The sequence below is a fragment of the Oncorhynchus kisutch genome, linkage group LG8 (genome assembly GCF_002021735.2).
Source record: "Oncorhynchus kisutch isolate 150728-3 linkage group LG8, Okis_V2, whole genome shotgun sequence".
Classification (NCBI taxonomy): Eukaryota; Metazoa; Chordata; class Actinopteri; order Salmoniformes; family Salmonidae; genus Oncorhynchus; species Oncorhynchus kisutch.
The window spans coordinates 58,320,070-58,344,594 of NC_034181.2; the positions used below are offsets into that span (position 1 = coordinate 58,320,070).

The following is a 24,525-nucleotide window of genomic DNA, read 5'->3' on the forward strand; positions in this document are numbered from 1 at the left end:
ATATTTGTTTTATTCACCAATGTCCTAAGGCATGTTTGCCAGGCCCACATATCCAATCTGGTGATGGCTGGACTCCAAGGCAACTCTAGCCAACCAAATGTACCATGTAACCTTGAACACGATGACCCCCCTGTAACCTTGAACATTGGGAGTCACGAAAGTCAATAAGCAATTAATATCACTTTGGCCAGGCACTTAGAATTGTGACTGTGGACATTAGATCCGCTGTAATTATCCCGTTCATAATCCTCCATCAATAATAACATTTCCTTTGTCTGCATCAGCCTTAATTGCGAAATATTTTCAATGTGTTTGCATCAGCCCTATTCCCCCTTTAATATCATCCTTCCCGTGAGAGTAGCACCACGAGGAAAGATAGAGAGAGAAAAATATGTGCAGCTGCGCTTTCTACCAAGTAATCGAATCCCTCAAAAAGGGTTTCATTTTTCTTCATTTCTCTTGGACCAAAGGACCTTTAAACAGACCTATGCACCAAAAGAAGGCACTATAGAACACAATTATAATTCCAATACAGTGTTGTAGAGAAAATGTAAACAGATCGCTGGCTGCAAAGCTTGCCCTCCGATTTTTCCCAAAAGACTGGTAATAAAGTAGAACAGATGTAACAGTCGAAAGAGCTTTATACCTCTGTCCTTTTCTTGCTCCAGAAATTGAAAACGGTGGGCCCGTTAGATGCTAGGAGGAGAAGGGATACTCTAGATTTATGGGAGAGGGGGATTTTGCCATGGGTGTTAATGCGGTTTGTAAATAGAATATAATGTATGAGTATAAATGGTGTTCTCCAAAGCTGACATGCCTGCTTTCCCATATAATACATCTCTGTGTTTTGTCACAGGCTTAATTTCGAGTGGTTAACTGCCAGACTCTGAGGGGAAAATAAACAAACATAGTTCCCCCCAGATATCTGAACAAGTGCAAATTGGTGGCAAACTTTGATTTATAGAGTGCTTGTTGTATATTGGCAAATCTGGAATTCTCCAGGCAAGATATTTTTATCCCCATCCATTGTGTCTGAATATTCTGTTTGTTGCATTCTGTCTTGGGGCAGCATTTGTTTTATGTCTGATTTTGTTTTCCTGTTTATACCCCAATCCTTATGATGCACAAACACTAGTGAGCTGCTTATTATCATTGTCTGGCTTTGGTTACAACTACTGATGTATTTAATGACTAGTGGGGAAAGTTATGGAAGGCATACAATTAGTGCCTCAGGACAAATCATATTTTTGTCGTCGTTGTTCAATGACCAGAAAAGTATATCTGAAAACAAATATAGCCTTTTAGCAAAAAAATATACAATATTGTTAATTATAGTGTCTTTGCACAGTTACAGTTCTTTGCATATTTAATTGGAGCGGAAATGCCTCTGTATTTGTGGAAGTGTTGAATATAGAAGATAGAATCTGTCAAATAATACAAGTATCCTCTTAGGGAGCATTGTGATATGAGCCATTTGTCACCATGAGCAAAAAGTGTCCCATTAAAATGTGAATGCCAAATAGCAAAAACAAATTCCATCCCCCAAAACACATTAATTAGACAATAGTTTTTGTTAATTTCCTTCTCGATTCACTTGTCGTTTTGTGGTAGTAATTAACAATAGTGTTGAATAAAACACATTTCGGTATAGCTTCATTTAACATGCTACTGATGCCTTGGGATTCATTTCCGGCTCAGACCATGTAGGCCATATGATCTACTGTCCTGACCTTTAGCATATGAATCCAATCTTGTGGAGTTAGTCACTTAGCCTGGGAGAAGTCTTCTGCAGGCAGTTAAAGTGTAAAGTGACGATCTCAACTGACCTAGCCCTCTGATGTGTGTAAATCAGGGAGCTGGGTCGGGCCAGGCACTCTGGCAAGCAACTCTGGGAATGCCAGGCAGTGTGACTTCACTTTCTGAGAGGACTAGCAAGCCACTGAAGAACAAGTAATCCGTCTGCTCTGACACTGACACTGTAAAGGTTGTCCTCAGGCAAGGACTCCCTCTGTACAGCATGAGGAGTAGGTGTTAGCAGGAAAGTGTCATGGGCTTTCTCTTTTCCTCTCTTTTTATCGCAAACACACTTTCTCTCTCTCTCACACACACACACACACACACACACACACACACACACACACACACACACACACACACACACACACACACACACACACACTGGTACATAGAGTGGTGGCTACGAAGACGAGGTTAGTCTAGCACCATCTGCCATATACAGCAAGTTCCGAAAATAACAATCCATTTTCAACAAATCACTGCAGATTTTGTGCGTGGATTTGTTGATTTGTTGTCAGGGGAATTTATATATTGGCTTCTGATCTTCTGAATAGGATATGAGGAGATCTGCCCCATTGTAACTTCAACTAAATTGACTGTATCTATTGTATGTCATGTATTAAAGCTATGCCTCATGTAGGCACCAGAAACCTATTGGTTTCCCATATGTGACTGAATTATCCCTGTTTGTTTGCTAGTTTTCTTTCTACCAGCTTTGCCCCTTGAATATAAGTATTATGTTGTGATCCCTCCAATAACAAGCTGTTTGAGGTCTAGCTGGTGCCCCAGTTAGAGAAGGCATGAAGTTACTGTAAGTTAGTTTAATGGCGGGCGCCTGGTAACCGTGCATGGTCATGAACAGGCTGTTTTGAACAATGGCTAATCAAAAGCTCCACAGTGTGAGTGACAGCATCAAAGTGGATCTGCATACTGGGGGAATTCTCCAACTTTCTGATTCTCTGCAATTAAGTCTGTGTGGGAAAAAAAATGCATGCTGTGATGATTTCTTTCACCAGGCACAAACAACACGAGCACTTCTCAATTCTGCTGTTGTGCTTGTGTACATTATTCTCAACCCCAGGAGAGCTAGGAGTTGAGAGAATTAAAAAGGAAGAGAGGGAACTGAAGGGTGGGGAGAGGGAAAAATGCAATATTTTCATGTTTTATTGTTGCAGAGCCTTTTTACAGCAGTAACAATGTTAGACAAATTATACACCACACAAGGAAACGCTGTTCTTCGTCGATTATGACCACACAGGCCCCAAATAAGATCTGGTTTTTGACCTAAAATACTTGGAATTGATCGTTTCTGGCTTTAAAATGTCTTGGAAGAAGTATCTCTATATCTCCATTTATTTGCTCTAAATGTATCAAGATATGGCATGTAACTCTTCTTTTCTCTCCCCCTATGTACAACTCCATATTTGTTTTTTTATCCTCCCGCACAGGTATTACAGGTCAGTAGATTTCATCACCCCATTTCTGTGCACGTAAGCATTTTTGTAAGCATCTGGAGCGACTTGGATATTGGAACCTGTTATAGAAGACAAAGAAGCATTGGACAATGGTGAGATTGACGAGTGTTTGGGTGTTTTTCCTGTGACCCTTCCGCATCTGGCAGGAACAGAGTCAGGCAGGTGTGACAGCCAGAATCCATCTCCCAGTCAGGGGTAATAGGGAGGGGCACTCATACAGAGACAACCCCCTCCCCCTTCCTGTTCTAGCCATCATTCCAGGAAGGACTCTATTTGTTTCAGTATCTTCCAGTAGGCTATTGGTCTGCTCTCTTATATGATTAGGACGACTTATGGCATGCTTTCTGACACGTTTTCTCTGTAAAAGACTGCTGCTTTCAAGTAACTACACTGATTCCATAGTGTAGTAAAATATACACAACATGTCCAAACGTATGTGAACATCTCCTCATCGAACATCTCATTCCAAAATCATGGGCATTAATATGGAGTTGGTCCCCCTTTGCTGCTGTAACAGCCTCCACTCTTCTGGGAAGGCTGTCCACTAGATGTTGGAACATTGCTGCGGGGACTTGCTTCCATTCAGCCACAAGAGCATTAGTGAGGTCGAGCATTGATGTTGGGCGATTAGGCCTGGCACACAGTCGCTGTTCCAATTCATCCCAAAGGTTTTCGATGGGGTTTAGGTCAGGGCTCTGTGCAAGCCAGTCAAGTTCTTCCACACCGATCTCGCCAAACCATTTCTGCATGGAGCTCACTTTGTGCATGGTGGCATTGTCATGTTGAAACAGGAAAGGGCCTCCCCCAAACTGTTGCCACAAAGTTGGAAGCACAGAATCGTCTAGAATGTCATTGTATGCTGTAGTGTTAAGATTTCCCTTCACAGACCATTATTCCTCCTCCACCAAACTTTACAGTTGGCACTATGCATTGGGGCAGGTAGCGTTCTCCTGGCATCCGCCAAACCCAAGTCTATTCTTTTGTTATTTATTGAGAGGTTGCACAGGTGGGCGTCTGCAGTCGCAATGGTCTGACTTTTTTCCGTGGGAGGGAGCCCTAAATAAAGGTTGTTTCACTGCATGTCTCTCTTAGTGCTCTGTAATGTATGTCATGACTCATTGTACAGAACATGAGGGTAAAGTCCCCTAGAAGTGTACTGGTTAAATTTATCCTAGAACAGTCTTTAATTTTTCTGGAATTATTATTCTGATAGATGTATTTTAGCCTATTGTCACGTCGATAGGTTGATAGGCTGTTTGAGAAGGTTTGAATCCTAAGCAACCTGCCTACACATTGTTTGAAGTACAGTAGACCAACATAGTAACTGTAGTAGGCAAAGCTATATGCTGGATAATCTTGGTAGAGCATTTCACTGGAATTAAGGGGCCTTGCCCGAACCCTGAAAAACATTATTCCTCCTTCACCAAACTTTACAGTTGGCACCATGCATCGGGGCAAGTAGCATTCTCCTGGCATCTACCAAACCCATAGTGAAGCATGATTCATCACTCTAGAGAACGTGTTTCCACTGCTCTAGACTCCGATGGCAGCGAGCGTTACACCACTCCAGCCGATGCTTGGCATTGCGCATGGTGATCTGAGGCGTGTGTGCGGCTGCTCGGCCATGGAAACCCATTTCATGAAACTCCCTACAAACAGTTATTGTGCTGACGTTGCTTCCAAAGGCAGTTTGGAACTTGGTAATAAGTGTTGCAACCATGGACAAATTATTTTTATACGCTACGTGCTTCAGCACTCGATGGTCCCGTTCTGTGAGCTTGTGTGACCTACCACTTTGTGGCTGAGCCGTTGTTGCTCCTAGACGTTTCCACTTCACAATAACAGCACTGACAGTTGACCGGGCAGATCTAGCAGGGCACAAATTTGACAAACTGACATGTTGGAAAGGTGGAATCCTATGACGGTGCCACGCTGAAAGTCTCTGAGCTCTTCAGTATGAACCATTCTACTGCCAATGTTCGTCTATGGCTGTGCGTTCGATATTATACACGTCAGCAACGGGTGTGGCTGAAATAGCCGAATCCACTCATTTGAAGGGGTGTCCACATTACGTTTGGTAATGTATTTCCATGAATAGGTAAAACGGTAATGCATGTATCTTCTGAAATGTACTGTACTGTACTTTATCCCAAGATAACATTACTAGACAAGCTCTGTTTCATAGGGTACTTTCAGCAGATCATATCTAAGTTATTTAATACTGTAGTAAATAAAATGGCTAATTGCAGTCATGTAGACTGTCTCTCTTGGTGGTAAAAACAGCTCTATGCATTGTGGCCGAACAGCATTGTTCGGGTGTGTAACTCTGGAGCCCTGGAGTGTTGTCCTGTCAGTGGCAAGGAAAATCCCTTTGTGGCTCAACTCTAATGTAAATCACAGGTAAGGGGACCCTGAGCCTGGCTGATGTACCAGCAGTGTGCCGTGAAATCTCTGTTGACGTTACCTTATGGGCAATTCCAGAAAGAGAGAGAGAAAAAAAGACACATGAACAATTCAAAAAGTCAGTTTTGACTCCTGTCTCTTTCACTATGGAACTGAATTTAATTACAGTAAAAGGCTCGACTTTTTCCTATTTACCAGCTGTCATCTGCACATTCCCAGAACTGAGGACACCATCCCTGACAGTAACTAGTTATAAAAATAACTCCTAATTTACCTGCTCGTTCTTACATTTACAATACCCCAAAGACCTAACCCGTTTTCTTCTTTTTTCCTGGGTAACCTTTTAAACAGACTAAGATATTTCCCAGATTTGATGGGGAGAGAAAAGCAGATAACTTTAAAATGAAGTGAGGTAGCTAGGGAGATGAGTTACATGAAGCAATTTCTACGTTCTTCGGCACCGTAGGGAGGAAGAAATTGCTCTCTTTCTGTAGCATATAACAATATTTAGTTGAAATGATCTCGACTGAAGTGCTGGACTAAAATGGGAGCACTTTATATGAATGTTCAGGACCTTGTCTGTTATTTTGCTGCATTCTTTTGAGTGGTGCAGTGTGATGTAAAAGGTCAGCCGTTTTGCATTGGGATAAAGTTATGTAATTTTGGATAGGTCCTGAACTGTGTCTCAGAGCTACAACGATAATGTACTTAGATGGCTGAGTTTCTCCAAAAAAAAAACTGCTGTCTGTGGGAGGGTATGGTGATGTTTCTCTCCCTGGTCAATGGTCCCTTCTTCTCAGCAGTGTGAAACACACGCACACAAGCATGACTCACGCAGACAGTGCTTCAGCCTGTAAGCGGCCGTCCACACGGAAGTGACGTGATGTCTTCCAACACAGGTTGGTGTAATCCCACGTTCCAACTCGACGACCTGCGTTGACGGTGCTACCTAATCGAGGGACCTTTTCCATCCCCTAGCTATCTGAAGGGAGTTGCCAGCTGCTGCTGTGAAGAGCACTGCTTAACTGTTTTCCGCTACAGCAAAGCATCCCTTTTTTTTGTTTTCCATCCAAGAACATAAAACGATGCTGTTATTTGCATATCTAATGAGAGTCGAAAAGCTAAGCTTCTTAATTAAGGGGGGCGGGGGATATAAATCTAACCAATAACAGCAATGTTTCTAGATGTATTACATGCCTGTAGATACATTTCTCTCTGATACCTGTACATGAAATATCCCAATGGAGAGATACGCAAGCCTTGTTTCTATATGAAATCCAGGTGTTGCTGTGTGTTTATTGCTGGATTGGCGTACTTAGTTTAATATTCCTGCTAGCCCGCCACAGGGTACAGATACATGTTTTTAGTGCACTTGTGGATTACTTTTTTTCAGTAGGACACACTTACAATTTATTCCCGACAGAGAAAACTCTTTAACTCAAGTTGTCCATGACGCCTGGTCAAGGACTCAAAAGTCTGTTCTTCCATTATTGAAATGTTGCGCAATGTTCTGACTCTTTTTTTTTCTCCCCCCGTGGGAGGGAGCCCTAAATAAAAGTTGTTGCACTGCATGTCTCTCTTAGTGGTTGGTAATGTATGACATGACTCATTGTACAGAACATGGGGGTAAAGAGCATTTAAAACATAGTTTTCTGAGTTTAATTGACACACGTAATAATAGTGTGTTTAACTGTTGACCATTTTTGGTGAGAAAGTTACAGAACAAAAAATCCTGTATAATACTCTGTAAATTACAGTAGGCCACAGCTACGTTTCTACTCAACACTCCAACATGAAGAACAGCAGCTCCATTGTCTAAAGGGCAATTCAGAATCCAAAGCTGTGGTTTGCCCTGTGGTCCATTGTGACAAATCCATCTGACTTTGCAACCACCATTCGCTTAGACACACAGCCGCGACCGTGCACCTCCCCAACATTCCTAACCGACATGGCGACGGTTGGGGAAATGGCTTGAGACGTGCAAGAATTTGAAAAGTATTCAAGTTAACGGTCCAATATTCAAGAACACTGGTGTGTGGATGCGTATTCGTTTTTGGACTCCGATAAGCACTCAACCCTTAAAAATGTGTTGCTTTGCAGTGGTGTCATTTACAAGATCACATTGCATGTTGTACTGGAGAATGAGATGCCTATCTTCTATCTTCTAACTAATTCATTCAGTTGTTTAATATTTAAAAAACTAAAGATGGTTGAAATATGAATTAGAAACCCAAGCAGCGCCATCTGGACAACAATAACAATCCATCATAACGAAATGATGCATCAAATTACACTTGCAACAGGTTCCATCTGTACCTTGCGAAATCAATCTCATTCTGATTTGAGTAGGTCAGCTGCGTGGAAAAAAGAAAACAATTTGCTCCTTGATTATTGTTGTTTGGTTCTGGCTTCTCCCCTGGCTTCTCCCCTAGCCTGTGGTGTGTATATTTAGGCTCATAGGTAGGCTAATCATACTGTGGAGGAGGTTAAAGCTAAAAACCTACCCCCGTTTAACAGACCGCACAGCATCCATCTCCTAATGAATTTTTACTGCTGCGGCTCCTTTGTCTCTGCACTCTACATAATGCAGAGGTTTCTGCCCGGGCTAAGACCTTGTTACACAGAATCTCAGAGAATGCATATGGAATGGCGATACAATGGATAGATATACTCATTGCGTCAAGTGCATTGACTTGACTTTACACGTGTGAAGGCGTCAATAGCAGATTGATTGGCTCAGGTTGGGAAATTGTAACAAATTAAATGAACAGTGGGAATGACACAATAGGGATAGTTTCTTACGTACCAAAGGTTATTCCCTCACTATAGCGTGTAAGGCCTTTAAAGTGTACTGCAAAATCATTTTCCATTTCCAAGTTTCTCTCAGCAGGCAGCCTGAAATACACCCTCCTCTCACACACACACACACACACACACACACACACACACACACACACACACACACACACACACACACACACACACACACACACTACAAACTCCTCACGAATGCACACACACACACGGACGCATGCATGCACACACACACACACACACACACACACACACACTACAAACTCCTCACACACCACACACGCACCACACACACACACACACACACACACACACACACACACACACACACACACACACACACACACACACACACACACACACATACACACTCACAAACAACATATTTTCATGGATGAGTACATCTAATTGCATTGGCCTCTTAGACTAAAGGTAGCCAAATTATTTGCTCTGTGATCCTTTTGCCTTTGAATTAATCTTGAGAAGCAATAGTCTGGCCCAACAATAACACAACGGTTGCCATTTCTTCCTCTTCTCCTCCTCAATAGGGTTCTGCTTTGAGAGGTTGCACCATTCAAGACAGTGGATCTGACTTTATTTATTGTAACTCTCATTGTTGGAGTAGTGTGGTTCTCACTGAGGACATTTTTGGCAGATTTGATTAAAATGGTACTTTCATGGGATGGACTGCAGGGAAAATTGTCCCCAAGAATAGCTAAGTGTATCATATATCATGCATCGAGCCATCTGTTCCTTATATTCAAATGTTATTGCAATATTTAGAATTACAGATTATTCATGTAGGTGTAATTAACTAATTAAATCTTCTAATGAAAAACTGTCTGTATAAATTGGTAGATTTCTTGCTCAGAATCAAGTAACTACAGTAAGTAATTCCTTAGCGTAGCCTTAAGGTAAAGTGGAATATGCTTTATATATACAGTACCAGTCAAAAGTTTGGAAACACCTACTCATTCAATGGTTTTTCTCTATTTTTACTATTTTTTACATTGTAGAATAATAGTGAAGACATCAAAACTATGAAATAACGCATATTGAATCATGTAGTAACCAAAAAAGTGTTAAAAATCAAAATATATTTAATATTTTAGATTCTTCAAAGCAGCAACCCTTTGCCCTGATGACAGCTTTGCACACTCTTGGCATTCTCTCAACCAGCTTCATGAGGAATGCTTTTCCAACAGTCTTGAAGGAGTTCCCACATATGCTGAGCACTTGTTGGCTGCTTTTCCTTCACTCTGCGGTCTAACACATCCCAAACCATCTCAATTGGGTTGAGGTTGAGTGATTGTGGAGGCCAGGTCATCTGATGCAGCACTCCATCACTCTTCTTGGCCGAATAGCCCTTACACAGCCTGGAGGTATGCTTTGTCCTGTTGAAAAACAAATGATAGTCCAACTAAGTGCAAAGCAGATGGGATGGCGCATCACTGCAGAATGCTGTGGTAGCCATGCTGGTTGTGCCTTGAATTCTAAATAAATCACTGACAGTGTCACCAGCAAAGCACCCCACACCATCACACCTCTTCCTCCATGCTTCACGGTGGGAACCACACATGCAGAGATCAACCAAAAATCTCAAATTTAAACTCATCAGATTTCCACCAGTCTAATGTCCATTGCTCGTGTTTGTTGGCCCAAACAAGTCTCATCTTATTAATGGTGTCCTTCAGTAGTGGTTTCTTTGCAGCAATTCAACCATGAAGGCCTGTTTCACGCCGTCTCCTCTGAACAGTTGATGTTGAGATGTGTCTGTTACTTGAACTCTGTGAAGCATTTACTGTATTTGGGCTGCAATCTGAGGTGCAGTTAACTTAACTTATCCTCTGCAGCAGAGCTAACTCTGGGTCTTCCTTTGCTGTGGCGGTCCTTCATGAGAGACAGTTTCACCATAGCACTTGATGTTTTTTGAAACAGCACTTGAAGAAACTTTAAAAGTTCTTGACATTTTCTGGAATGACTGACCTTCATGTCTTAAAATAATGATGGACTGTCGTTTCTATTTGCTCATTTAATCTGCTCTTGCCATAATATGTACTTGGTCTTTCACCAAATAGGGATATCTTATGTATTTAATTTTTTATTTATTTAACCTTTATTTAACCAGGTAGGCCAGTTGAGAACAAGTTTACAACTGCGACCTGGCCAAGATAAAGCAAATCAGTGCGACACAAACAACAACACAGAGTTACACATGGAATAAACAAACATACAGTCAATAACACAATATAACAGTCTATATACAGTGTGTGCAAATGAAGTAAGATAAAGGAGATAAGGCAATAAATAGGCCATAGTGGCGGAAAAATTACAATTTAGCAATTAAACACTGGCGTGATAGATGTGCAGAAGATGCATGTGCAAGTAGAGATACTGGGGTGCAAAGGAGCAAAACATAAATACACTATGGGGATGAGGTAGTTGGATGGGCTATTTACAGATGGGCTACGTACAGGTGCAGTGATCTGTGATCTAATCAAATAAGAACGTATAGGAAATAGTCATTCTCATTATCTTATCAGTTGTAAACAGGGTTTCAGTCTGATCATACTTGCTCATATGTTGCTTTTCATGTCAGTTTGTGAACCACACACAGATAGCCCACATCCAAATTTCTTAGGATGTAAAAAGCAAGTATTTTAGGATGAATTTCACCACACAAATCAGCATATAAGGATTTAAGCTTCCAGGGCGAACTGCACAAAGAAACCCTGGCTAATTGAGCCTTGCGATGAGATTCAGATGGGGAACTGCTCTGACATGCTAGACGCCAGCTGACACCCAGCCTTACAGGGTGACAGGGCCCCCTCTCCCTCACACTCCCTCACCCTGCAGAGAGGAGTAGCACATGCCCTCTCCACCACTTGCCCTGACAAGGAGCAAAATCATTAATTCGCCATGTAGGGCTTAACGCTACACTTAAGTGTGGAGCCTGAGGCCGAGGGGAATGAAATATTCCTCATTAGAATGCACTATTGTTCCACCGACTGCTATGAAAGCTCATCTTGAGTATGGAGTGGCATGTTTTCTCCTGAGCTTGACAGTAAAGCAGCCACATGTGGCAGTGATTGAGGGTACAGTGGGAAGGGGGTCTGATTCCCCTCATTGTTCATTGGGATTCACAATGAAGCAGTGAACTATAACGCAGGCCAATAAGCATGATGTCTGAGTTCTTACATGTAGAGGGGTTTCTAATAAACATAGATACATAGATGCATGATGGGAAGTCCGGATATGTGAGCAGTTTTCCTTATCATGCAAGGCTGCGGTTGTGACATTGCTATTGGGTTATTTTCCAGTCGTTAATCTACTTATGCTTATTTAGTGCAGACTTAGTCTTTTTTATTATTATTTTTGGTTTAAACTTTATTTAACTCAAAGTGCAGTTTGAGGGTTTGAGTGGTTGAGTGTCTGTACCATATAACGTTATTGTTGCAATTGCGAATGTGGACAGAACAGTTTTAATGAACACAAAACGGTTAAGGTTAAAAGGTTAAGGTTGTGGTGAAAAGATCATCCTACGAGAGGGAAAGAGGTACCATTTACACTGGACAGTATGCACTGTATCTAGAAACATTCTGGTGAGAATGGGTTTCTCACAGTTTACTGTCCATACAGACAGTGCCTTGCGAAAGTATTCGGCCCTCTTGAACTTTGCGAACTTTTGACACATTTCAGGCTTCAAACATAAAGATATAAAACTGTATTTTTTTGTGAAGAATCAACAAGTGGGACACAATCATGAAGTGGAACGACATTTATTGGATATTTCAAACTTTTTTAACAAATCAAAAACTGAAAAATTGGGCGTGCAAAATTATTCAGCCCCTTTACTTTCAGTGCAGCAAACTCTCTCCAGAAGTTCAGTGAGGATCTCTGAATGATCCAATGTTGACCTAAATGACTAATGATGATAAATACAATCCACCTGTGTGTAATCAAGTCTCCGTATAAATGCACCTGCACTGTGATAGTCTCAGAGGTACGTTAAAAGCGCAGAGAGCATCATGAAGAACAAGGAACACACCAGGCAGGTCCGAGATACTGTTGTGAAGAAGTTTAATGTCGGATTTGGATACAAAAAGATTTCCCAAGCTTTAAACATCCCAAGGAGCACTGTGCAAGCGATAATATTGAAATGGAAGGAGTATCAGACCACTGCAAATCTACCAAGACCTGGCCGTCCCTCTAAACTTTCAGCTCATACAAGGAGAAGACTGATCAGAGATGCAGCCAAGAGGCCCATGATCACTCTGGATGAACTGCAGAGATCTACAGCTGAGGTGGGAGACTCTGTCCATAGGACAACAATCAGTCATATATTGCACAAATCTGGCCTTTATGGAAGAGTGGCAAGAAGAAAGCCATTTCTTAAAGATATCCATAAAAAGTGTTGTTTAAAGTTTGCCACAAGCCACCTGGGAGACACACCAAACATGTGGAAGAAGGTGCTCTGGTCAGATGAAACCAAAATTGAACTTTTTGGCAACAATGCAAAACGTTATGTTTGGCGTAAAAGAAACACAGCTCATCACCCTGAACACACCATCCCCACTGTCAAACATGGTGGTGGCAGCATCATGGTTTGGGCCTGATTTTCTTCAGCAGGGACAGGGAAGATGGTTAAAATTGATGGGAAGATGGATGGAGCCAAATACAGTACCATTCTGGAAGAAAACCTGATGGAGTCTGCAAAAGACCTGAGACTGGGACGGAGATTTGTCTTCCAACAAGACAATGATCCAAAACATAAAGCAAAATCTACAATGGAATGGTTCAAAAATAAACATATCCAGGTGTTAGAATGGCCAAGTCAAAGTCCAGACCTGAATCCAATCGAGAATCTGTGGAAAGAACTGAAAACTGCTGTTCACAAATGCTCTCCATCCAACCTCACTGAGCTCGAGCTGTTTTGCAAGGAGGAATTGGGGAAAATGTCAGTCTCTCGATGTGCAAAACTGATAGAGACATACCCCAAGCGACTTACAGCTGTAATCGCAGCAAAAGGTGGCGCTACAAAGTATTAACTTAAGGGGGCTGAATAATTTTGCACGCCCAATTTTTCAGTTTTTGATTTGTTAAAAAAGTTTGAAATATCCAATAAATGTCGTTCCACTTCATGATTGTGTCCCACTTGTTGTTGATTCTTCACAAAAAAATACAGTTTTATATCTTTATGTTTGAAGCCTGAAATGTAGCAAAAGGTCGCAAAGTTCAAGGGGGCCGAATACTTTCGCAAGGCACTGTACTATGAGGGGGGGAGGGGGGGGGGGGGGGGGGGGGTTGATATTTATTTTTGTTCCATGATTAGAATAATTGATACAATTATACTAAGAAGACTTCGTACCATGTATGGTTCTTCTTTGCTGGCTTTGTATTTTAACACACACACACACACACACACACACACACACACACACACACACACACACACAGCCTCCAAGTAAACCGACATGCATTCATTTGGGCTCATTTAAGGGGCTTCGTAGTGTGTGGAATGTTGTGAAGCTGTTGTGTTAATGAGCCACATCTTTCATGTGAAATGATGGCACAATTAGGAAAACAAAAGTGCAAGGTGTGACAATTTAAGTGAATATGCTTTGTCAGTGTCTGTGAACAGCACCTTTGAGACAGTATATGCATAAAAACAGGTTTATAAAACAATCGTGGAGGCTTTATAGAGGTCTGGATTTCTGTACACACATTTTACCTTGTTACTCTGTCCCCAAACATGGTCTCAAAGGAATACCTCTGGCAAATTTCAGGGCAGAAAATGAAATGGAAGTTGCTGAATAGGATGTTCTGGCGCAAGATCTTTACAAAAATACAAATTAGAAAGAGGACCTCTTCTGGCCATGTTTCAGACCAATGCTGAACATTGTCCAATTTGCAAATGTTCTACTTTAAGATCCCCCCTGCAATCCTTAGTTACTTACCTTTGGGATCAAGTTCCTAATATATGGATAGAATAAAACCAGCCATATCCGTTCCTCATTTGAGGAAGAAGAAAAAAACCTCCAACTGTCTCTTACCTTGGAGCTCCAGTTCTCTTATCATCTTATTCCCTATGAATCTCTTTAGTCGTTTTAAACATGAAAAGGGGTGTCTGTACTTGAATCCGCTAATGTTCACACAATGTGTGCTCGCTTGCCAGATGGCAGTGTCAAAGACCTTGACAGGTGACTCTATACATAGGCAGTGATGGGAAAAAGTACTCAAATCTCATACTTGAGTAAAAGTAAAGACACCATTAATAGAAAATGACTCAAGTAAGAGTGAAAGTCACCCAGTAAAATACTCCCTGAGTAAAAGTCTGAGAGTATTTGGTTTTAAATATACTTAAGTATCAAAAGTAAATGTAACTTCTAAAATATACTTATGTATCAAAAGTTCAAGTAAATGTTAATCAAACCAGATGGCAAGATTTTCTTGTTTTATGAATGTATGGATATCCAGGAGCACACTCCAACACTCAGACATAATTTACAAACAAAGCATTTGTGTTTCGTGAGTCCGCCAGATCAGATGCATTAGGGACGGCTAGAGATGTGCTCTTGATAATTCTGTGAATTAGACACTTTTCCTGTCCTGCTAAGCATTCAAAATTTAAATAGTACATTTGGGTGTCAGATAAAATATATTAAGTAAAAAGTACATATTTTCTTTAGGAACGTAGTGGAGTAAAACTATAAGTTGTCAATAATAGAAGTAGTCATGTAAAGTACAGATACGCCCAAAAATGACTTAAGTAGTACTGTAAAGTATTTTTACTTCAGTACTTTACACCACAGATTTATAGGAAATGAAAGTGTTTGAGGTTGTTTTGAAAGAAAAAAAAACTCTGGCCATAGAGTGTTATTCGCACTAATGTGTACTGGCATTACTATTTGTATACTGTGCCTCATGATAAGATAATAAGGTAGACATGACCCACTTTCTATAGTGTATCAGTTCACCATAAACTTTGTTCTCAGTGTACGAAAAAACATTTATAACTACCCCAGTCGCGCCAACATTGGTTTTCAACATTCATAAAACTCTTATCAATTAACTTAAAAGATTATGCCAGTGATATAAGAATAAATTGTGACGCTTACCAATTCATTCCTTTTTTTTCCAGCTACACACAGATTTGGATGTTGGCAGCACACCAATAAAGTATGTCCTGGCTGGCGAGGGGGCGGGTACCATCTTTGCCATCAACGAGATTACGGGAGACATTCACGCCATGAAGAGACTGGACAGAGAGGAGAAGGCAGAGTACACGCTTACAGCACAAGTCACGAACAGAGACACCGATCAACCCCTGGAACCGCCCTCAGAGTTCATCATAAAGGTGCAGGATATCAACGACAATCCGCCACAGTTCGTTGAAGGCCCCTACCGGGCCTCTGTCCCAGAGACGTCTCAAGTGGGTAAGTCAAGTGAAGGCCTTCAACTTCTCTTTCTGCGGGCATACAAACTCACCTCTACATCATTTGAAAATATAACCTTTATTTACGTGTAATTGTAGGGTATTTGGGTAACTGTCGTGATATGTAATACCCACATTTCTGTTTTGATAACATTGGTCATCATTGGAATACACACTTTTTGCCTGACTTTTCAATTGCATGTTACCATCATGAATTCCATGTTGTCATATTATTATTTAACCTTCATTTAACTAGGGGAGTCAGTTAAGAACACGTTCTTATTTCCAATGACAGCGTAGTAGCAGTGGGTTAACTGCCTTGTTCAGGGTAGAACGACAAATGTTTACTTTGTCAGGACGGGGAATCGATCTTGCAACCTTTCGGTTACTAGTCCAATGCTCTAACCACCAGGCTACTTGCCGACCCTAATATTAAGTATGGTCTTCAGTGTTGAGTAGTAACAATTCCTGCAAGGGGATAGCATATATGCTTTCAACACAACGTTTGACATATTACTTAACAATATTGTATATAACCACTACAAAACCTTTTGTATGTAACAGTATGTTAATATATTCATATATTCACATATTTATTTCAGCCAAGCATTCAAATTAGCGGTGCCTGACCACACATTTCAAATATAGCACACAAAGTTAGCAGTACCTGAAAATGAATCGGCTCATGTATTTCGAGGGTCTCAGTACTGACCTTGGAATGGTTACCTAACTGTGAGTATTTTGTAGAAAATCAGAAACAAGTGGGAGAGCAGGATGCATCTCTTCATCTTTTTGACATGCTGCCTTCAGAAAGAGGCATATAGTGGTGTGGTTATTTGTTGGGTACTGTTGTTCCCTATCATGATGCTGACATAAGTCAGATATGATTTTACTATGACTGCAAACACATATTGCAGCCACCAACATTGCAGTTTTCTCTTAGTGTGTTGTTCTCAATTGAAATGCTCATTGTATTTATCCAAGGGTTTTGACAGTGAAGTGAATGGAATTGTTAGTAGTGGGGTGAAAAGCAAAGTGCTAGTTGACTGCAGAGACTGGGATTTGGCAAAGGGAATGCAATATAAAAATTGAAGTTGGTGGCTTTTGTGATGGTTGCTTTGTCACTGCTGATTAATTAAACATTCACCAATGTTCTCTTGTTAGCTTGAAAGGCTTTTTGAAAGGACTTGTTTTGGTCTTGTTAAGTTTTTATGTGTTGTGGCGTTATCAAAAGCTCTGGACATAAAGACACAAACAAACATTGGAGTCTTTTTTCATCTCCCGTCTCATATTCATCAATCATTTGTGTTTCATTTCTGTCACACTAAAATAAGATTTCATGCAGAACTCACTCATACTCTATTTTCTAATTGTGCTTTAAAATTCCAATAACGTCTACTGCGAAAACAGAGGAAAAGAAACTCTTATGAACATAGACTGTTGGATTTCTGACAAAAACATGTAACTCAAAACTATTAAAAAGGGCTTGAAGTAAATTCAATAACCGGTAGCTGTTATATGGAGCTTTAACAAACAAAGGTGAGCTTTTAACATGTTTGGGCTGACATGCCTCTCATAGTACACATTGAAACACAGGCTTGACAATGCCTCAGTGTGTCATCACTACCTTGGCAGGCAGTTACCGCTAGAAAAATATATATGTGACATGTGCTTGTAAGGGCTTCATGTTTCCAGTGTGCAGGTGAGCACAAAGGTTAATAGAACATGCCTGAGAATGCCTTGTTCTTTCTGAAGGTGAGCTGGATAAGAAACGTGGCTTTGTTCACTTCATGTTATGTCATTTATTGAAAAACAAATCAAATAAAGCCATTTACAGTTTGGGTTTTGTTTATTGGTGTACTGACATTGTCAATCCCTGATCTGTTTCACCTTTCTTGGTGATTGTCTCCACCCACCTCCAGGTGTCTCCTGTTTTCCCCATTAGTCCCCGGTGTATTTATCCCCGTGTTCCCTGTCTCTCTGTGCCAGTTTGTCTTGTTTTGCCAAGTCAACCAGCGTTTCTCCTAGCTCCTATTTTTCCCAGTTTCTGTTTTTTCTTAGCCCTCCTGGTTTTGACCCTTGCCTGTTCTGACGCCGAATCCGTCTGCCTGACCATTCTGCCTGTTCTGACTTCGAGCCTGCCTATCCCCTTGTACTGTTTGGACTCGGACCTGTTCACTGAACCCCTGTCTGTCCTGACCTCGAGCCTGCCTATCCCCTGGTACTGTTTGGACCTGGTTTATGAACTCTCGCCTGTCCCCGACCTGTCTTTTGCCTACCCCTTTTGGTGTAATAAATATCGGCGCTCAAGCCTCCTGTGTCTGCATTTGGGTCTCGCCTTGTGCCCTTATAAACATTCTCCATTGAAGATGAAAGAGTGCAGAGTACATGTCATGACATTTATTTTACTTACTTCCTTGGTGATGTGCATTCAACCTACAGGAGATGTTCCTCTTATCTTACTCTGATCTTGTTCCCTGACTGTAACACTTAATGATCTCATTCTAAGAGGACATTAGAGTATTAAAAAAAAAAAACATTCAACATTATCTCAAATGGGAAGTTGTTGGGGTGTTTGTCATATTAATATTGCTTACATCTTCATATTAACCTTTGAGTGTGGGCAAATAAACAATCAAACAAGCACCAAATATGTCACGTTCTGACCTTTATTTCCTGTGTTTTGTATTTAGTTAGTATGGTCAGGGCGTGAGTTGGGTGGGTAGTCTATGTTTGATTTTCTATGATTTGGGGTTTTCTATGTTTCGGCCTAGTATGGTTCTCAATCAGAGGCAGGTGTCATTAGTTGTCTCTGATTGAGAATCATACTTAGGTAGCCTGGGTTGCACTGTGTGTTTGTGGGTGATTGTTCCTGTCTTTGTGTTTTGTACCAGATAGGGCTGTTTTAGGTTTTCTCACATTTGTTGTTTTTGTTAGTTATCTCATGTGTAGTTTCTTTATAAATTAAAGAATATGAATAACCACCACGCTGCGCTTTGGTCCGCCTCTCCTTCAGATGAAGAAAACCATTACAAAATATCCTTAAAGGTTAAAGGTTTTATATGATTATATATTAATATTTAATACACTATCCTCATCCATTCATTTCTTGATACTGGACAGCTGAAAATGCTGTATCTATATTCACAATATTTATATATTTAAAGTGGTCTTAAATTCTAAATGAGTTTGTTACAAGGGGAATTATGTATCATTTGCACGGATTGGACAAATCTCATTGGATTATTGGATCCGTTCTCTTGTTAATGGGGTCTTTGACTTTAAGGCCAAGACAAGCAGGCAAATTCCCTCACTAGGTCCTCCAACCATATGCCGGAATTATAGAGCTCCCTGCCTTCTGGAGCTAACAAGGGGATTGTGATGTAGTTTAAATTACAGAGTCTGCTTAAAGTGACGTTTCAGGTAATGAGAATCAGGTCGTCCGACCCTCCTCTCTACCAGAGAAAGGGTGTGAATGACAATAATTGCTACACAGAGAAATAAACTTGGAAAGTTGTTTTGCCGTCTCAAACTCCAACGTGAGGCCTCGGGAGCCTTGCCTGAGCCTGCTTCATTATCAAGGCGATTAATAAAGCTGGTGGAGAGACAGATGGCATGTCGCTTCTCAGCCCTCCTCTCCTCGCAGCGCGGCCGCTCTCAACCCCCCTGTAAAATGAGCCTGTGTACAGAAGCACCAGGCGTGCAAACGTGTCAGGATCTGCTAAATTGGAGCGCAGACATAAAATTGAAGTGACATTAATAGATTACCTGGAGTTCATTTGCATTTTGAGAGTTATTATGAACATCGGTAACAGGACTAACAGGCACGGTCTGTGGCTCTAATGATATTTTTGATTATGCACTGATCAATGATGGCAGCTTGGGAAATAAGTAAAGAGTTGTCATCATTGATTTTGACTTGATCAAGGAGAGACATATGGAAATGAGTGCTACATGCAGACATCCATTGGGCTTCCAATCATACAGTATACGTACATTAGACCCCTCATTTTAATATTAGCACACCTTCATAAATTAAACATGTACAGAGTGAAACATAACATGTTTTTTACAAAAAAAAGCAAAGGGACGCAGGTGAACTCAGATATGGGCCACATTAGTCACCTGTGAGATGATCTTACACACAATACTTCAACACATTACAGGACAGCTGGACTATTTTTGATACCCTTCCACGCTCCATTTAGGCCAGATGTGCAATACATTGACTGCCTTGATTTCATCGAACATATGGTCTTTGTAATTTAACGCTGATCTTGCTGTCAATTCTGAACAAAACCGTGGCTTTGGAGAAGTGGCAAAGGGAACATTGTAGCTTAATTTGAGGGTCATCGTCTTACCTTTGAAAACATTCATTTTTAGACCATGGTCTTCAACTGTAACAACTTGGTGGAGAACGTTGGTGGAGGGCTTCTGTTTGGTGCGACTCGCCTCTCCGATTCAGGACTCTAGGTTCTGGCAGATGGGCAGGGAGGCAGGAGGTTGTGGGCCTTTAACACTGTCTGCAGCTGGACCATCGCAGAGTCACATCTGCCGTGCAGGCCAGGCACGGTGCTGTAGAAGGCCAATGGCCTCAGCTGAGGCAGCGGTCAGGCCTGTGAACCTGGTGTGACTCTCTCAGCCCAGCCAGCCCTTTCGGTGCTGCTAAATAGGGACAGGACAGGAGTCCAAGGCAGAGGAGATTTCACAGACAAGCTGGGCCTAGCTGTAAATAACTTGCTCCTTCTATTTCACCTCATTCTGCATTTGGAGAGTCCTCTCTCTCTCTCTCGCGCTATTTCTCCCTCTATATGGGTGCCTATGCTTATATACAAATCTAGATTCGTCTTTCGATACAGCCTTTTGATATGGCTTGTTGGATGATAGAAAACAATTTCAAGTTTTGGGAATGTGTTGTTTTGTCAGACAAACAGTGTGAATATGCCGAGACAACGGGCGTGTCTGGACTGGTTCTGCCATCATTCAATTTAATCAATCACCTAGCTGACGCATCTGTCGGGTTGTACCAAAATAATGAAAGTGCACACGCACGCACACACACACACTGACTCACACATTACTTATTCATCACATGTTATTTATTATCCGGCGTAACTCTGAATTATGCATGTAATATGATCAGTCTCTGGTCCTTCAAAGCCTCCTGAGGCATTTATTCTTTGTAGGATACCGTATGTAGGCTTTCTATGTAGCATGCACTCTGTGGCACACATAACATACCTAGCTGTGCATTAACACAATTGTACCCTGCAGTTCCAAGGTTGCTGGTGCCTGTCATTTGTCCTGCCCCCCTGTGTGGCTGAGCCTGAACTCTCCCTCTCTAATACCTCAGCTTGGTCTTCCTTGAAGAGAGAACAAAAACTCCAGGCTCCCAGGTAACGATGCCCTTCAATATGTTCTGCATAAGATTGGCTCTTACGGATGAATGGTAAAGAGCTCAATGAAACGAAGGACAAAACCCCCGACTGGCTCTTTTCAAAAGTCACCCTTTTCGTGGCGGCCATGAAGCCCACAAAAAATGAAGAGATAAGAGGCAACGTGATAAAAGACAGGGAAATGAATGAGCTGAAGTGTGTTTTTGTCTGGGCAGCTCTTGTGGTGAGAGGAAGGTACATAAACACCCAAGGCCAGTGCTAATGAGTCGGGGCAGCATTGTGTCGGCTGGAGTGATGCGACTGATCCCCTTTGACAGGGTAACCAGTACAATGCTGGACACTGACATTATCCCTTTCATGATGGAGACGGGAGGGATGGAGAGCATCCCGAGAGTGGAACATGCTATATGTGGTACTACAAGCCTAATAAAGGCCCAGTGTATAGCTGCCAACATACGATTTACATTGATATTACCTTTATATCACGTTTCAGGGGAAGATCCAAATGCAGACAGTGTCGAAGTAACAAAAGTTGATTACAAGAACAGGGGGCAGGCAAAACGACAGGTCAAGGGCAGGCAGAGGTCAGTATCCAGATCAGAGTCTATTAGGTATAAAACAGCAGGCATTCTCTGGGTCAGGGCAGGGAGAGGTCAATAATAAAGTGTGGTGTGACAAGGTAAAGAACAACAGGCAGGCTCAGGGTCAAAACAGGCAGAGAATGGTCAAAACAGGAACTAGAAAAAGACAGCAGCAAGGGGAAAACCACTGGTATGCTTGACAAACAAAATAAATTGGCAACAGACAGAGAACTCAGGTATAAATACACTGGGGATAATGGGGAAGATGGGCGACACCTGGAGGGGGGTGGAGACAACACAAAGACAGGTGAAACAGATCAGGGTGTTACACTTTATGTTGCCTAGCTTTTTACATACTTCATTTAGGTGGCAAGCGTAGTTCAGTTCTCACATGTAAAAACACAGTGAGGTGCTCATGTCACCTTCCTAATATATATATATATTTTGATGTGTTAATTAACATTATGGACATTTGCATGGAATAGATGACTATGTAAGAATGCAGTTTTACATGAGCAAAGTGTTATAAAGCATATTATGAATTAGGCCTGGGTGATATACCGTTTGTACCGTATACCGGCCAGGGAATTTTGAAATCCTGTTGGTATGATTTAAAACCGTATATATGTTTACATTTTTTCGGTTTTGGGAGAAAGCCATCGAATCTAACTTTAAGTTAAGTATAAATATAAGAAATCTAAGATAAATTATATCCAGCTCAGATTATATCCAGCTCAGGGCTCCAGCTATGCATTTGGTTTGCTATCTTGCTAGCTAGTGGCTAGATTTCAAGATCAAGGTTCTTGGTTACAGCAGAGACATTCAAGCCCCTACTGCGGATATTCCCAAACTGGGGTACGTGTAATGCCGTCGGGGGTACGCCAACTAAAAATGTGATTTCAAACAGTCCATTTAGATTTTCCAACAGGGCAATACATTTGGGTGATGTTTTTTTTCTCACCTGAGTAGCCTCGTATCACTGCCAAAAATAAAATTAAACCATCTAGTGTTCAGTGAAATAACAACACAATGTCAAATACAGGTAGCCTAGTCAAATAATTAACATCCAATCACATTAATCGTTACTCTCTCGCAGGAATTGAGCTAACAGTCAGTATGTAGCCAAACGTAGCTGCTGCTCATTCTGTTTGCTCGAAAATTGATAAATGGTTTAAAAAAGTAAGGACTGCGTCCATAGAGACACGTACCAGCTCTACTGGTAGTTCTGCTACTACCAGCAGTACTACACCTGCACTGTTTCATGACGCATCAGTGACATGACAGGAGATGTTTTGAAACAATTTCTGCTTTGCATACAAGCCAGTGAATTCTATGCGTTACAGCTGGATGAGTCAACAGATGTGGCGGGCCTGGCACAGCTCCTGATATAGGTCCGTGACGTTTATGAGGGGTCAACTAAGGAAGACTTTCTCTTCTGCAAACCACTGGAAACCAGGACAACAGGAGAGGATATTTTTTAAGTACTGGACAGCTTTGTGACATCAAATGGACTTTGGTGGTCAATATGTGTTGGTATCTGTACTGATGGCGCAAAAGCCATGACAGGGAGACATAGTAGAGTGGTAACCCATGTGCAAGCAGTTGCTCCCGACGACACTTTGATACACTGCAGCATCCACCGAGAGGCTCGTTTTGGATACTAAAGTGAAAATGGTTAACTTTGTTAAAGCAAGGCCCCTGAACTCTCGTATATTTTCTGCATTATGCAATGATATGGGCAGCGACCATGTAACACTTTAACAACATTCAGAAGTGCATGCACTGGTTATCAAGGGGCAAGGTATTGACACTTTTTTTTTTTACTACTTCGGGATCGGTGTCCCTTCCACGGGACTGTTGAGCTAATGTAGGCTAATGCAGTTAGCGGTTAGTAACAACAATATTTTCCAGGACAGAGACATATCTGATATTGGCAGAAAGTTTAAATTCTTGTTAATCTAACTGCACTGTCCAATTTACAGTAGCTATTAAAGTGACAGAATACCATGCTATTGTGTGAGGAGAGTGCACAGTTTTCAACATGAAAAGTTATTAATAAACAAATTAGGCACATTTGAGCAGTCTTGATACAAAATTTGAACATACATGCAATGGTTCATTGGATCAGTCTAAAACGTTGCACATACACTGTTGCCATTTAGTGGCCAAAATCTATATTGCATCTGGTTAGAATAATACATTATGACCTTTCTCTTGCATTTCAAAGATGATGTTTTTGTCTTGTATTATCTTTTACCAGATCTATTGTGTTATATTCTCCTACATTCCCTTCACATTTCCATAAACTTCAAAGTGTTTTCTTTGAAATGGTACCAAGAATATGCATTTTCTTGCTCCAGGGCTTGAGTTACAGGAAGTTAGGTTTGGGTATGTCATTTTAGGCGAAAATTTAAGAAAAGGGACGGATCCTTAATTGAGAGACGAGCTTAAAGTTTTCTTTACTGACCATCATTTTCACCTGTCTGACCGCTTGCATGACGACGAGTTTCTCACATCACTGGCCTATCTGGGTGATGTTTTTTCTCACCTGAATGATCTCAATCTAGGATTACAGGGACTCTACGCAACTATATTCAATGTGCGGGACAAAATTGAGGCTTATT

The 24,525-nt window shown here is 41.3% G+C and overlaps 1 protein-coding gene across 2 annotated transcripts in view; it reads left to right on the forward strand.

Moving 5' to 3' along the window:
• LOC109895023 (cadherin-8-like) overlaps positions 1-24,525 on the forward strand; it is an 87,826-nt gene that overhangs the window by 22,627 nt on the left and 40,674 nt on the right. For both annotated transcript variants that reach the window (XM_031830737.1, XM_031830736.1), the window contains exon 3: positions 15,631-15,925. In XM_031830737.1, coding sequence (XP_031686597.1) covers positions 15,631-15,925 — 295 coding nt within the window. The remainder of the gene's footprint in view (positions 1-15,630; positions 15,926-24,525) is intronic.